Consider the following 15,338-nt stretch of genomic DNA (forward strand, 5'->3'; position numbering starts at 1 on the left):
TGGTGTGGTGCTGTGAGGTGGGCAGGTGAAGTAACAGCATCCCACATGGCTTTCTGTTCTGCACGCCCATTGCATGTGCCACCCTGATCTGCTGTTAAGTGCTGCTCTGATCTGCTGTTCTTGCTGCTCTTTTCCACCCAGCTGCTGCCGTGGCAGCCTTGCAGGACATCCTGCTGACTGTCATCTCCTCCAGCGGAAGGGCTAAACTCAACCCACGGCGTATTAGGACGTTTCTCAGAGCATCCTGTTCTCCCCAGGGGAAGGTGTCTCAAAAGGCGTGCAGAAGATCCCTCTGTTACGCTGCATGGTTAGGAGGTTAGAGTTAGCACTAAAGATAGGTAATTCTTCAAACAGATCAGGGGCAGATGAGTTACAACTCTTCTCCAATGCTGCAGAGCTTCAGGCTGCTGCTGCTCCTGCACGTGCAGGAAGAATGAAGCTCCGATGCTTGCGATGTTCCCTTCGATGAAATGTCAACTGCTTCGATGTGAGAGTACATTTCCTGGAGTATTGGTGAGGTTATTGCTGGAAAACGTCCGGTTTGAAGCTTTGACTTTGGAAGTGAAGTAGAGAAATGGGGAAGGATTTGGAAAAACCTCCAAGAATAATGTTTTCATCCGCAAATCTTGTTAATGAGGGGCTAAGAAATCTCGATCCAATCTCGATCTTAAGCAAAATGCTTAAGAAGCAGCGTGATGACCAGCAGCTATCTACAAGGAGAAGGGGTTTCTGGCATCAGAAGTCTTAGAAACAGTATTAATAATCAGTATTTTCAGTCAATCTGGAAGAAGTGGAGATCGCAGACTGTCTAATTTTAACTGAGAAATTTAAGACTTGAGATTTTGAGTAAAACTCATAAATTTTGAATTGGTTGCTGTGCTATATTAGATTTCCCTGGGCTGTGTGGTTGTTTAAAAACTTGAGCTTGGTTGCAGTTCCTCCTTCCTCTGGGTTTAAAATGTTGTAGATCTTCACAGCTGTTGTCTCAGATTGATAATTTGCTGCTTTTTTTTTTTGTGGACAGGTCTCTCCCAAGCTCTTGTTGAAAGGCAGGTAATCTGTTTGGCTCCAAAAAGCTTGAACTGGCATAATTAAGCTGGAGACTGGCCTGCAAGATTAAAGGGAGTTTTCTAGGTAGCACTAATAAGAATTTCCTAGCACTTTTGATGACAAATACTGGCCTAAATGGAAGGTTAATTGGAGCAGGGAGTATGGGAAAATGCTGGCAGAAGGAAAAACTTTTGATGCAAGGCCCTAATAAAAGAAATGAAATGGTTACCAGTGAGTGTACAAAACCAGCAGCGAGAACGGACCGGAATGTAGGCAGAGTAAACGAAGGTGCACAAGGAATAGATAATTTTTATGTTAAGGGGCGTGTATCAAATCACACAGATATTCCTTATGTGTATATGCACCACCTCCCTGATTTTTAGTTCTCCTCGTAATTGTATCGGCAAGCTGATCTTTTTTGATAGACAAAAATCAAAAAGGAGCTGAGCTGATTATCCGTATTCCCAGATCGTTTCCCAGAGCTAGTTAAGAAAGCTGTGTATAGAAAACATCTTGCACTTTATTGCTGCCTGCTGAGTTACGGTCCTAAATGCAGGCGAGCAAATCAGAACTTGATTCAATATTTGGAAAATTCCCTTCTCCTACCAGGAGTGTGAAAATAATTCTGCTGCTGCTCAGTAAGTTCCCTTCCCAGCACTTCTTCTGTCCTGTCCGCCCCCATACCCTTTATCCCGGGAACCATGCAAGTATTTTTAAGATTGCCTTAGCATATTTCAAAGTCAGTGTAACAGCTTTGTAATCAGTGATAAATATCTAATTTAAAGATAATTAAAAATGCTTGTCATATATAAGCATATGATGTTTAAGTAAAAGTTGTTTCTGCTTGCTTGGGAGGTGATAAGATGGGAGACTAAATGTGATTAATGCTCTCTGCAGATGTTGCTTTATATGCTTAGGCTTTCAGAAGTAGAGCAGTCTAGACCGTCTGTCTGCATTCTCCTCCAGCTTTGATCTTGATTAAAACCGGTTGTATCACATTTATCATCTGCCTTTTTTGAACACCAGAGAGTATCTTAACTGTTCTCGTATGTATATATGTTTGTGGAGAAAGATACGGGGTATCTCTGGTTGAGGACGGTAAAAGTTACATACTCGGATACGTTCAGCAGATAGCAAAACCAGATGGTTTTATCCTGAAAGCCTTGAAACTGTCACTTGCCTTACGTCAGATCCAGCCAGTGCTGACCACAACGTTCGATGTGCAGGGAGTGAATCGGGTCGAGGCTCCGAGCGTGGGCTTCCCCCCGTGGGTCGGGGTGCAGAGCTGGGTGGCGCCCGCTGGGGACCTCACTCTGCAGTTGTCTTGCTGTGGCCTGCCTGCTATCCCGGTGCTCTCTGACACCCGCTTTGTTTCACTAAAACACCGTGTTTTTTCCTAACCAGTGCCCACGGGAGGCTGAGCCCGGCAGCTTCGGGCTGTACAGGAGAGGGGAGCGGAGCTGCATGGTGGACGGGACAGCAGCACGCTTAGGATGTGTTCCTGCTGCCGCTGTGGGATGGTCAGCTCTTCACCTCTGCGTGCTCTCTACCTGGATATGTGTTTTCAAGATTTAGATCATTAAACTTCCCAAGCGGTTCTCTTGTTTTCCGTGCTTATTTATCGAGTGAAGTACAGGACTGGGTTGGGAACTTGGTATCTTTTGTTGTATGGGGAAGTTTTAAATGAATCCTCTTAATAAATAAACTAATAAATTATTTGACGGTGAGTTAGTAAAACATTTTGGGTAGTTCCATTAAATATTAAAGCAGATGGGGTTTATTTTTGCATTACAACTTCTTTTGTTGTCACCGAGTGCTTTATGTAAGTCTGTTGGTTGAAGCTGGTTACGAAATGTCTGCGTGTTGTTTCTAGACCACAGTGGTGTCTTAAATCTACTATGGGAACATGGCTCCGTTACAGTTTGCTTTTTAAGTGCACCAACTGAATGGAGAAGTAACTGGGTAATGAGTTAAATAATCCTTAACCCATAAGACTTCTGTAAGAACATGGCAGGAGGCACTGAGTTGTGCACTGCTCTGGATTTTGCTATTAACCGATTTTTTTTTTCTCAATCTCTAACTATAAAATGCTAGAACTGCTCAGGATTTGTTGCATCATCTGGGGTGACATACGGTTATTTAAAAATCTGTATGAAGATGAAATATTTGCACATTATATACTAAATATTAAAATTGTGTGCTATTTTCCTGTTAGTCAGCTAGAGACTTCCAGGGAGCGTAGTTCTTCCGCAGGAGCAGACAGGCACGCTCAGCTAGGAGGCTTTTCTGGGACACGAGGTGCACGAAGGAAGGTGAGCAGAGGCAGCAGGATAGGTGCAGGGGATGGCATCGGGAGCCAGGTGGGTGAAGGAGAGGCCGACCTGCTCAGCGCCGCTTCGGAGGGGCAGGAGAGGATTTCCTCCCTACCCAGGCGGGACTGCGGGGTGTTGCTGCAACTCGGGGGTCCCCCAAAAGCTCAAAGCAAGAAGATTGCAGCTGACGTAATGATCGGGGAAAATTAATTAAAAGGTTTGAATACGAGTCTGGCACAGCAAATCTCCATTTCCCCCTATTTTAAAAGCATTACCCGGTGCTTAATTGGTTTACCGGCTGAACCGGAGTTGCCGTTCTACCGTAGGTAGCTCCGTAGCTGAGAACTCTGCGGGGCTCTCGTATGCAGACCAACCTTTCTGAGAGTAATTTCTTAATAAAATTCTGGTAATTTACCTTAATACTCTGAATTAACATATTGAAAAGTTAATACTAAAAATTTTATGCAACATTTTGTGACAAATGAATTTTTAAGACTTTCTTAGGAAGTTAAATGAAGCAAAACTGGCTTAATTGAACACTTTCTTTAAGTCATTTTTTCATTAATTTGCATGCTATAAAGCTCTTCAGATAGCTTAGGATTACTGTACCATGTCAGGTACGCGCTGTACAGTCAGGGTACGTATTACCAAAATTCACCTCGCTCATATGTCATCAAACACGATTTGCTAAAACAAATCCAATAGTAAGGATTTTTTTGTGATTTTGAATACTTTCCATCTCAGACACACAGTGAAGCGCAGTCCTGTCGACTCCGCTTTTACTAAGCATATGTGCGTGGTTTTGAATGGGAATTTGATTTGATGCCTTAATACCTAGGTGTTTAGATTTTTAAAACCTTTATAACACACCTTCAGTACCTTCATACTTGAAGATGATTCCAACAATAATCATGAATTTCTCAAAGGTATTAGATCAGGGGGAAGTGCCAACTTTTGTTGGGCAGGCATGGTCACAAATAGGAAGAAAAAAGACCACAGCATTCTTCCTCAGTTTTTTCTAAATTACTTGGTGTTATTAAATTGATCTTTCAAATAACTTGATTTTGGTCTGTTGTGGGGAATAGGGAGATGATATCCAGCTGACAAGAATTTTATCAGTATTCACTCAAAAGGGAAAAGGGTGGTGATTCCATCCTGATCTTCTGGTTTTTCTGCCATACAGGTTAAGTTACAGCGAGTCAGAAGCACTTTTCTGTTGGTGGCAGCATCATGGCAATTTTCATCCCTATTGGGATTTCTTTTGAGAAAACTTTCTGGAGACATTAATATTTCTTTTGCCACTCTAACAGGGCCAAACTTAGAAGCGTGTGCGTAGTTAGGTTTTTGTTTTAGGTTTTTTAGTTTTAGGTTTTAGGAACTCTGATACATTTATTTGGTATTAACTCATATGTTACTGAGTTCTGAGGATTTTTCCAGATGTCTGCTTGCCTTGCTTCACACCGAATGTCAAACAGCATTAGAAGAAGTCGGTGTGGCATCTTGTTTTGCTTTTTTCTTTAAGAAAACCACTCAACATGAAAATGTAGACTATTTGTAAGTGCTTCTGGGCAGGTGAGGAAACTAAAAGCCACTGTCTTGGATTACTTCTGTATTGATTGGATTCTCATGCTAGATCAGCGGTGATTTATTTCAGACAGCTGTGGCAGCAGTTGTTGTAATGGCAAGAAGCGTGCCGGCTCTCCAGCGTGCAGCGTGTTCATGAAGTCACTGCTACGGAGCTCAGCTGCAGAGCACCAACTTCAGGAAAGCAGTTCTAAATTGTGCCCTTCCCACTCAGTTATTGCTAAAGCTTTGCAAACAAACCCAACGTAATGGGTTGGTGGAGCTTTAGTGTTTGGTACCCTGATGTTAACAACCTAATTCTGGTCTTCGAAATACTTCCTTTTGTTCTTCTAGTTGTTAGTTATGCTTTTCTGGCTTTATTCAGTAATAATATTAAAAACTGACCAGTAGATAGGAGAAAAACCCGCTTAATGAGAATACACAGAGCTTCCCAAAAAAGGAGCAGAGAAATAGCCTAATACTGAGATACGTTAGGGAACTGCTTTGTTGTTCCATTTCTCTTTTAATCTTGCTGCGGATCTCAAATACCTGAAGTTCTTGACAGTTTTTCAATCACTCACATCAGAATTTATTCTACATAAAAACCGGTATAATGATGATCTGTATTGAGATCCTGTCAGCTCGCGCTTCCTGTGGGAAAGCTCAGCTTGATCTACTCCCTTCAGAGCATGGGAAGGTGATGATGGGTGTTAGAAGTAATTAGGGTATTTAAATGGTGAGCATTGCATATGGTGAAAATGTTTACTTAATTAATACTCTGATAGCTGGGTTCTGGATTTCCCTGATTTTCTCAGGGAAGAAAATAGCTGCAGGACTAGGTGCTTCCAGCAGAGCGCTTGTCTTCCCCCTTCAGTTCCCTGATCTTCTTGGTGGAAGAGCGGTGTTGGGGCCGAGCTGCAGCCCAGGTTTGTACGGCCACAGCCACCCACCTCGAGCTGGGAGCTTGCACCCCATGGCTTGGAGATGGGGTTGACTCTGGAGCTTGAAGGCTTGAGTATGTGCTAGCCACATCAGCAGTGTTCTCGTCCATACAAATCCAGGTTGCTTCAAACTATACGAAAGGAGAACCTTTACATAATCTGCAGGTTCACAGTCTGATACAGTGAGAAAAATGAGGCAGCCTGAGAGGGGACAAGCAAAATCCACTCCAAGTGACAGCCAGTTTAGCTAGGGGTAGAGGGGCAGTTTTGCTGTGTTTTTTTAATATAATCTACAGCAAGTTTGGACCATAAGGGAAAAATGTAAATGGAATTTATATATATTATAGTAAAATATAAATAACATAATATGTATAATCCATATAGAGAGATGGACAGTAGAAATAAAATTAAACAACTACAGCAAAGTTCAAGGTTGCACAATTTTTTGCTTTAGGACAAGGGTTGAGCAGTCAAAAACATATTAGCATTTTATGCTGATAGGTATTTACTCAGGTGTGTAATGCTGCAGTTTGACATTTATTTAAGTTTAGTGGCTGAAGGAAGGAATTACTTCCACTCGTTTGTGCCAGTTCAGCTGTTTGGGAGGCTGTACAGCAGAGTCTGCTTTTTCTGATTCCACTACAACTAAGAAATGTATTTCAAACTGTGGTCTTGTATTATACCAGGTACCGTGAGCTACTGATGGGATTTGGCTGTGATGCATGCAATCCTAAAAGGCTTCTGAGGGAGTAGCAAACAGAAACAATATGGATAGGGTACAAGTCTTGGGAAGAAATCACAAACAGTGATTGTGGGCAGCCTGTTTGAGGAAGATGAGCGTGGAAAGGCCTTCTGTTGTGATGAGGTGGTGAAATGAAAAGGAGGATGAGAAGGAAGATACAAGAGAAAGCAGTTATCATTGACTGTGTGAAATCGGGACTGAAGGTGAAGTTGAGTCTCCACAAATACGTTGGAGATGGAGGGATAAGGAAGGGTTTCGAGCTCTAGTGAACCACTAAGGGCTTGAATTTCTCAGTACTGGACCCTGCCTTTTCCCCACCACCCTGCTGCTTGCGTGCGTGTCCGAGGTAATGCCTCCCGTGTTTGCACAGGTGTGCAGCCTGCCTTCCCGCTGATCGGCTGCCATCTGGACACAGCTGTGCCTCTCTGGGGCTGCTGGCCTCTGTGCGCTGCTCCTCGGCTGCTGGCCGAGCCTGGCCAAAGCTCGGAAGGCTGGGAGGTCCCTGGAGCAGGCGTAAGCGAAAGAACACGGCTGATAGTGTAAAAAGAAAATAAAAATAACAGGGACTGGTTGTATAGGGATGTTGGTTGTAAGCACAGAAGAAGTGAGTTGACACGGTGTGTGATTCTGTTCTGTTTGCAGTCAAACCGTCAGTACGATTTGCTTTGGACTTGACTGATTCGGAAGGCAAAAGGTGTATTATTTTTTGTTATTAGCCTGACTTGAGCTCTTCTCTTGATGTTTTTGAGGGAGCAGAAAGGGTTCTCCTTGTGCAGCAGAGGAGACTTGTTGTGTCTCATTACGTGCACTGGTGGAAGATTGATGCTGAGCATACTCGATGGGACCCTGGAAGATGTACAGAATAAACAGTACGGGAAAAGATCGGGAGAAAACTCCATTTCAGTGGTCTTGGCTACCTTACAGTCTAATCAGATAAGGAAATTTAAAGCCAAATACCATTCCTGTGAAACTTGATTATACTTTCTCATTAAGTGAATAATAATCAGAAGTTCCCATCAGCCACGAGGCTGCAGGATTTTTACTTTAGGAAGTTGTTAATGTTTTGCAGTTCGCAGCCGGGAAGTCCTTACAAAGTTTCGTAGCTCAGAGAGGGGCTCGTACAGGTGGCAGCCTGGACGAGGGGTCGCTGTGTTCGGCAGCGCCGTGCCGCTCACGGCTGGTGTCGCTGGGTCAGAGGCAGCCCGGAGCTGGGCGGCTTTGTGGGGCCAGATCCCTCCTGCAAGCTTCGGTCTGGGAGCAAGGTGCCTGCAAAGTGCTTGGCTTTCCGAAGTTCAGCAGCAGCGTTGTAAGGCTCTGCGTGGAAACGGTACCACAAGCCTGTTCGCAGTGGGAAAGCATCCCTGGCTGCGTCCCGAGCTTCAGCCAGAGACACCTGTGGGTGGTAGCACCCGAAGCGACAGGGTGCGGCTCAGCCCCAGGTGGTCACTGCTCTAACCTCAAGTACAAAGTGGAGTTTTTACGTGAGGTTTTTTATCCATTCAAACCTGCGTACAGTATGGGAAGGGACCCCTTAAAGCCAGCCCCATCCCTTCCATGTGTGGCACGTTCCTTTTTGTCACTTGGAAACCGGGGCTGAGTCCAAAGAGCTTTTCCTTTGGGGGCAGCTCCTGTGGTTATTTCCAGGGACTGCTCGTGGGTGTGTTTGGGGTCAGTGCCGAGGGGAGGAGGGTTTGTCCCTGATCTGTTTTTTTTTTTTCAGCCTCTGAATCTTGTAGAGTTTAAACTTCTGAGTGCTGTGCATAGTGTCATTCCTTGGTAGATTTTTTTTATCAGCTTATAATACCTCCTGGGTTGTATGGGGAAAGGACCGTTTGACTGGGGATGTCTGTGCCAGCTACCAGCGTGGATGAGGTGAGTCTGGTCCCAAGGCTACACTTCAAAAACCCGAACAGCTCGCAGAGTCTTTCAAGCCTTTTCTCCCCTACAGAATCGTTAGAGGGTAGATGAGAGGGCTTTTCTGTTTTGTGCCGCTCACACCTTGCGGTGACAGGAGCGGCATGTTTGAACTTGAAAACATCAGCCTCTGTTGTGGTGTGTTCCCTTGAAGTCGAGATAAGTGCTACTTTTCACACTTCTTAACTTGAAATTTCTAGAGATTCCCAGAGGATGTCGGTCTTTGTGCCGGTGAGGCTGCAGATGCTATAGACACCAGTGGTGTCTCTTGAGCAGCCATCGCTGGCACCTCGAACGCTACCTGAAGAACAGAGGTGTTGTCTGGGCTTGGACACCGCAGCTTTTCTTCTCCGCTTCCTTACATCAAATCCTAAGTAAGGGATTTGGAAGCACAGGGCAGAAAACAGAAGTTCTCTCCAAAGTCCTGGTATGACTTCCTAATATTTTCTAACAACAGGGCTGACTGCTTGGAGGGACTGCGGGGAGGGACACATGGCAGAAGTAAGTAATTTCAATAATCAGTATGTTCAGTAATAATCAGCTTTTTTTCCTTGAGCAAGAGCACAGAGAGCTTCAGGTACCTCTGTTGCACCTCCTGCAGCCACTGTTCCTTTAGGAGTAAGGGTGGAGGCCTGCCTTCAGATGGCTCTGGGGGCTCTCGCAAGTGAGCCTAGAGGTTCCTCACCTTCACTTGCATCTTTTCCTTGGGCTGTGGCTTCACCCCTAAGAGAGGCTTTCCGTTAGTTCTGCCGCCTTTCCTAAATCCCAGGTCTCTGAGAGCTGCAGCTCTGTGTTTAAATCAACCGAAAGGTTAATAGCCTCTCCGAGACGCTCCGCTGGAGGAGTCGGCAGTGAGCTCGCTTCTGTGGACACAGAGGTTCCTTCAGCACGGCTACTTACTGGGGCTTGAACGTCGGAAGGTCAAGTGGCTGCTTCTGCACGGGGATCGACAAGCGAAGAGTTCCTCCTGACTGGGATGTTCAGCATGTTTAAGGTCACCTCGGCTACGGATTCCCAAACCTTAATCCTTTCCTCTGATCATATCTCAGTTCGCATTGTTGTGGTCACCTGTGGGTAGTCCTCAGCTCTGCCAAACCTTTCCTACTAGAACAATGTGTTACTCGCTATTTCCAGGCTCAGCCAAACTTCACTGTAAAACTGAAGTGTTCAGGAAAAAAACCGATCTGAAGTCTCACGGGCTTCTGTGCTGAGGTGCAGCACTTTGGGAAGCAATGCAGAAACACCACCAGTAACTTTCTGATAACTGCAACCCAGGCTTGGGAGAACGTGGTGAAAAGGAGGAGGTTGAAGAGAAATTCTTGCCTGAAAAGATTGGGCATTTTCTCTCCAAGGCAGCGTGGCAGCAGGTCAGGTGGCCGGTTACTTTCCTGGCTTGTTTATCTTTTTCCTGATTGTTGCCCTGCTAAAGTTAATTGCTGCTGTGCATGGAGTTAATGAATGTACTTTGGCCCGGCTTATAGAAGTTAGTCTGACCTGCGAGCGTTGAGAACAACAGCAATAATAGGTGTAATGCTTGTGCAAAGGAGCCACAAAATATTTTCAGGGCATCTCATCGAGCGTGAGGAGGACAGAGCAGATCGTCTGCACTGTAACTCAGTTTGCTGTGTTAGGTTGAAAATAACCTCTTTATTTTTCCTCTGAGAAATGTTGCCTTGGGTGTTATCAGAAGTACAGCGTGATAAAAACTTGCTTCCTGGTTGCGGACACATCAAAGCGGGCCCTTGGTCACGCCGTTCTGTAGTCTGGTCCCGGATGTCTGTGGGTCTAGAGGGCTGTGGAAACAACTAGAATAACGCATGCGGACAGGTACTTGACGAGGTACCTGTACAGTAACCCAAGTCATCTCAGGTTGCTGTCTCTGGCTGCATTAGGTTTTCTGCCCTTTTTTAATTTCCCCGGAACGCTGCTGCACCTCAGCTCTGTAGTGCGTCGGCCCTTCTGGCTGCCCAGTGACCATGGTGCTGCTGGCCCTCCTGCTGAGCTCGTGGTGCACCTCCGCGCCCAGACCCAGTTCGGATTCACCTCAAACATAGTCCGTAACACCTAGTAGATAACCTTCCTACAATAAGTATAGGTCAACTCTTTTCATACACCAGGTTCTCCAGTGAGCAGTCCCGAGAAATTCCTTCTCTCTCACACGGGTATTCCTGCATATAAATCCTTACCAGCAGTGTCATTAGTGCTTACGGTAGAATCACCTGCAAGTACGGCATAATTAATGGATTTAGCCAGGTCACACAGCCGTGAGGTACAGGTGGGATTACTCTTTCCAGATTGCACTGTTGCCATTTCCATGTTGGCCTTGGGTAGGTGCACCTCAGAGAAGTACTAGATGGAAAACAAATTTCCAGTTCTATCCACAAACCGGTGGTAATTTGTTTCAGGAATTCATACAGTCCTGCTTGAAAAAATGGAAGTCAGTCCTTCCAGTCCCTACAAAGGTGAAATTTTCCAGACTACTCCTGTACACTCTAATAAAGTTGTTTTCTGTACCGCTGACAATTCCAGTGTGTCCTCTATTAACAGCAGTTCAGAAGTTCACTACCAAACGCTGGTTCTTTTTTCTTCCTGCAGCTGGTGTGTTTGGACACAAGTGTCTAGTGGCACAGCAGCATGCGAACTGCACTGTAACGATGTTCAATATATTCTTTTAACATACTGAAACTAAACTCTAATGTATCTGATTATTCTTTTTTTAATGTTTTTTCCTCTCACAAGCTTTCAGACTTTAAGTTCAGCCTGTAAGATCATGCTAGAGCTCCGCTCATGGCTTCTTCCATTTTGAGATGCAGTAGGAGATTTCCTAAGGACCTGACAATTTCATGAGAAAACGATTTTTCAGTGCTCAGGATGGGCCCAGGAGTTTCGTTATGGGCACACTGGGCCTCAGCTGGGACCCGAAGAGGTTTGCTTCTGATGTCAGCGCCAGCTGCCCTTCTCCTCCAGGAGCTGGTTCCTGCGGAGGGGCGGCAGGGCTGTTACAAGCAGACGCTTTCCTTGCGCTGTGGTCGCAGGGCTGCCTTCTTTGTGTCATTTCTCCTTCTCTTCCCTTGCTTTCACCTTATTCCTGCTTCTCTACTTTGAAAGATAAGTCAGGAGTGCCCTAGCGTGTCCGTACATCCCTGCAGTCTGTTGTAAACGGCCGCAAAGCCCCTGGAGAAGGCGCTCTGGTTAGGCACACTGGTCAGATCCCAAGTCACTAACCCAGTGCCTAAGTTGCAGGTCAGTCAGATTGACCCAATTCACAGCATTAACGAAGAAGAAAACCTGACTGTGGAGAAGACATGGAAGAAAAATACTTGCGCAAAGTTAATTTTACTGCAGTTTCAGGATTTCATCAAATTCAGCTTGTCCGTGGTCCTTCCGAGCAAGGCTTGGCAACGGAAGAAAAGGAATGGCACGTATGAGATGCATCCAGGACTTCTGCTTTATTGCACTGACAGAACCAAATTGTTCAATCTGTTGCCTCATCTGTTTCTTGCCATAGCAGGGAGTTGTAAAGGTCAGGCCGTTGCAGCACAAAGAACGTAATAGTTCGCATGCTGCATCTCGCAGTGTCACCAGCTGGCTAGCGCGCTTCTCCCGTCGAACATCCAGGCTCTGTCCCAAAAAGCGTAAGCAGCATCCTCTGCCTATTTTGGGAATGCGTCAAAGTCAGAACTTGGTGAAGGTGGAAATGTGGAACGCCTGGGAGAAAGGTGGTGCTGGGGAGAGCTGGGCACCAAGGGGTTGGGGTTGCAGCCGCTCTGTCCTGCAGGGCACTGGGAAGGGGTGAGTTTGGTGCAGCTACAGGGTGATGGCCGGGTATCCAGGTTGTTTTGAGTATGTGTGATGAGGTGAGGAGAGGGACAGGTAAACGTGCGTGGACCTGACTGACTGACACTGCTATGGAGAACATCTGGTAACATCAGATCTTCAGTGACTGCCCGTCTGGATGGTGCCAGCAGAGTAAACGTGCCTTGTCATCTTCCGGCCATCCCTCGGTTTTGAGCTCTGACTGTAGCCTTCTCTCTTTTTCTATGTTTTTTAATACATTAAACGTCGAAGCTTGGACAAAGATTAATGACACCTTCTTGGCAGTGTTTGCAAGATAAAAACAGAAATAAAAGCCAGTTGTTGTCTCAGCTAAGTGCATCGGTGCTTTCAGATACATGCAAATGCAGTATCCACTGGAAACGTCTCAAACTGTAAGCTGTCAGCTCTCTGTTACCTGGTATCTGTGAGTGCTTTTACATCCTGGCAGCCCTGTACCTTTGCAGAAACCAGGGTGGTGCTTCAGATCACCATAAAATGACGAGGTTAGCTCCACTTAGAGGTGCCTCGGTCTGTTACTGCTTTGATTTTTATGGTAGGCTGTCAGTAGGCATCATGGGATCCGTTATACTAGTAATTTAAAAGACAAACTTCAATCAGAAGTGCAGAAATGTTTATTTTTAAGAAAACTAGGATGGCAAAAAAAAAAACAAAACACCTGCTGTCAAGACAAGTTACCGGTGTGCTAGCCCCTTCCGGGCACCGTGTGTTTCGCACAGGCTCCCCCAGCGCTTCGGCCTCCAAACCTTCCTGGCTTTTATCGCCCTTGGTGGCTGATCGTGCTGCACACAGGGCACGTGCTGTGGGACGGGAGAGGGGGAGGAAGGGTTTGGATGTTGGGTTGTGACAAAGTCCCAATGCCTGCTGCCTTGCAGCCAGTGCACTGGGTGGGACCGCCCAGCAAAAGCCAGCTCTGCCCGTGGAGGTGAGGGGCCGCTGCCTCCTACCTGCTGGTTTCACTTCCCATGGCTCGCTTGGCAAATCCTCGTGAGATAAAAGATAGCGCTCTAGCACAGTGCTCCTTGTACTTCAGGGCCTTTGGGGAAGAAGCTACATTGCAGAGGAAAGCTGGGGGAAACAATGGTGGTGGTGGAGAACTTCAGGCACCAGTCGGGGTTGGGTTCCTAAGACATACGTGCTCCGTTTTGGCATGTGTAACAACATAAGGGGGGAAAAAAGCCTTTTGGTAAATTCGATTAGCTAATACTTCTTGTTTGGCTAGTATTGTGCCTATAGCTCTGCTGTTGCTCTTCAGGGAAAAGCATTGCCGTAACTTGTTCTTTATTTCCTCAGATCTTGATAACGTGCCCAAGTCAGCGTTTGACTTAACAGAAGATCTTTGGTTTATGTTTCAAAACTTAGTTGGAATGTGTGTGAGCTTTCAGCTCGTTTTCTTTGGGCAGGGGAAGAGGGAAGAAGCTGTATCAATACAAGTGCTGTACGATACTCGATACTCGGGTGTATCCTGGGTTTGACCGTTGGGGTGTGCCCCGTGCTCAGTGCTCTCTGACTGTGGTGTTCCTTTTGTTCCCCTAAGGTGCCATACTCGGCAGATCAGAAACACAAGAGTGTATCTACTACAACGCTAATTGGGAAAAAGATAAAACAAATCGCAGTGGCATTGAACCTTGTTATGGCGATAAAGATAAAAGACGACACTGTTTTGCTACGTGGAAGAATATTTCCGGATCAATTGAAATTGTGAAACAAGGCTGCTGGCTAGATGACATCAATTGTTATGACAGGTACGGAAATTTTCCTAGAAACCTTACGTTTATTTGTAAATATAACTATTTTGCTTGTCCATAATTTGTATCACCTCTGCCAGCAGTACCTGGGACAAAAGATGAGTACAGTAGCCTATAAATAGTTGTAATCTTGTTTTGTGTACACACAATTTTCTTGCTCATGTAAGGACCCAACTTCATCTAAGTAGTTCGAGTTGTTTACAGAGCAGCACGTGCTGCCTTCTTATATTTACTTGCTATGTACTAAAAATGGGTGTTTAATTTTTTCTTGTTGAGGTCATTAACAATAGGTTTTTTTCCTAACAACTTGTTATTGTTGAACAATGCAAATACAGTTATTGAAACCACACTGCAGATGTCTACAGTTCACTTTTCCAAAGTGTTTAGAGTAGGAAAGTCAACGCATCGTGTGGGTTCCTTAACTGAACGTGGAAGCGTTTTGTGTATTTATGGTAAAGCTCACCTCAGTGGCAGTTCTAAGAGACACTGAATATTTTAAAATTCCAGTCATTTTTGTATAACAGATGGTCAAGCAAGTACCTGTGAGCATTAACAGCAGGACTTGAGTTTTGTTAGCTATTGGCTGAATAGAGGTCGTGACTCTTTTAAGGAATAGTATTACAGCTCTAAAGAAATAGTGTTAATAGTTCTTTGAAGTGCTGTACTAACCTTTATTTGTCCAAAACAGCTTTTCTTTGGAAATGGGGAGAATTAAGAGAATTAAATAAATGCATAACAGATACCACTAAAATGTATTTGGAAATTATTTTTAGCCATATTTTGGAAAACTTTCCTGTTGTGTTTCTCAAATGTTGTATGAGTAGAAGAAATCATTATAGACATTTCTACCAAATAAAAAGTTTTCCCACAGACTGGGATGTTTTCTCCCTTTACTGATAGTTTAAAGCTAGGTTGAATGGCGCTTCTGATTATCTGTTTCTCAGAGAAGTAGCAAAGCATCTGCAAATTTGCTTGCACGGCATAATTGAGATTCTGCTACGCTGGAAGACAAAGGGCAATTTCTGAAGAAATGTTATTTGTTACTACTAGTATCTAGGAACAGGATGGGGAAAGTACTTTGATTTTTTTACCATCTTCTTAGATGTAGCTTTGCAGAAGAAGTGGGAGTATTTACAATTTCTGAACCGATATCGTTTATGCTACATTTTGAACTTTTAGGATGGAAATTTTTCCAGTTGGAAACAGAATTAGGTTCTGTACCATTGTTGTCCCA

General features: G+C 44.9%; 1 protein-coding gene across 1 annotated transcript in view; it reads left to right on the forward strand.

Moving 5' to 3' along the window:
* Nucleotides 1-15,338, forward strand: part of ACVR2A (activin A receptor type 2A) — a 62,398-nt gene that overhangs the window by 19,122 nt on the left and 27,938 nt on the right. Inside the window, exon 2 of the mRNA XM_035556040.2 lies at nt 13,894-14,101. Coding sequence (XP_035411933.1) covers nt 13,894-14,101 — 208 coding nt within the window. The remainder of the gene's footprint in view (nt 1-13,893; nt 14,102-15,338) is intronic.

Source organism: Cygnus atratus, chromosome 6 (genome assembly GCF_013377495.2).
Source record: "Cygnus atratus isolate AKBS03 ecotype Queensland, Australia chromosome 6, CAtr_DNAZoo_HiC_assembly, whole genome shotgun sequence".
Lineage (NCBI taxonomy): Eukaryota > Metazoa > Chordata > Aves > Anseriformes > Anatidae > Cygnus > Cygnus atratus.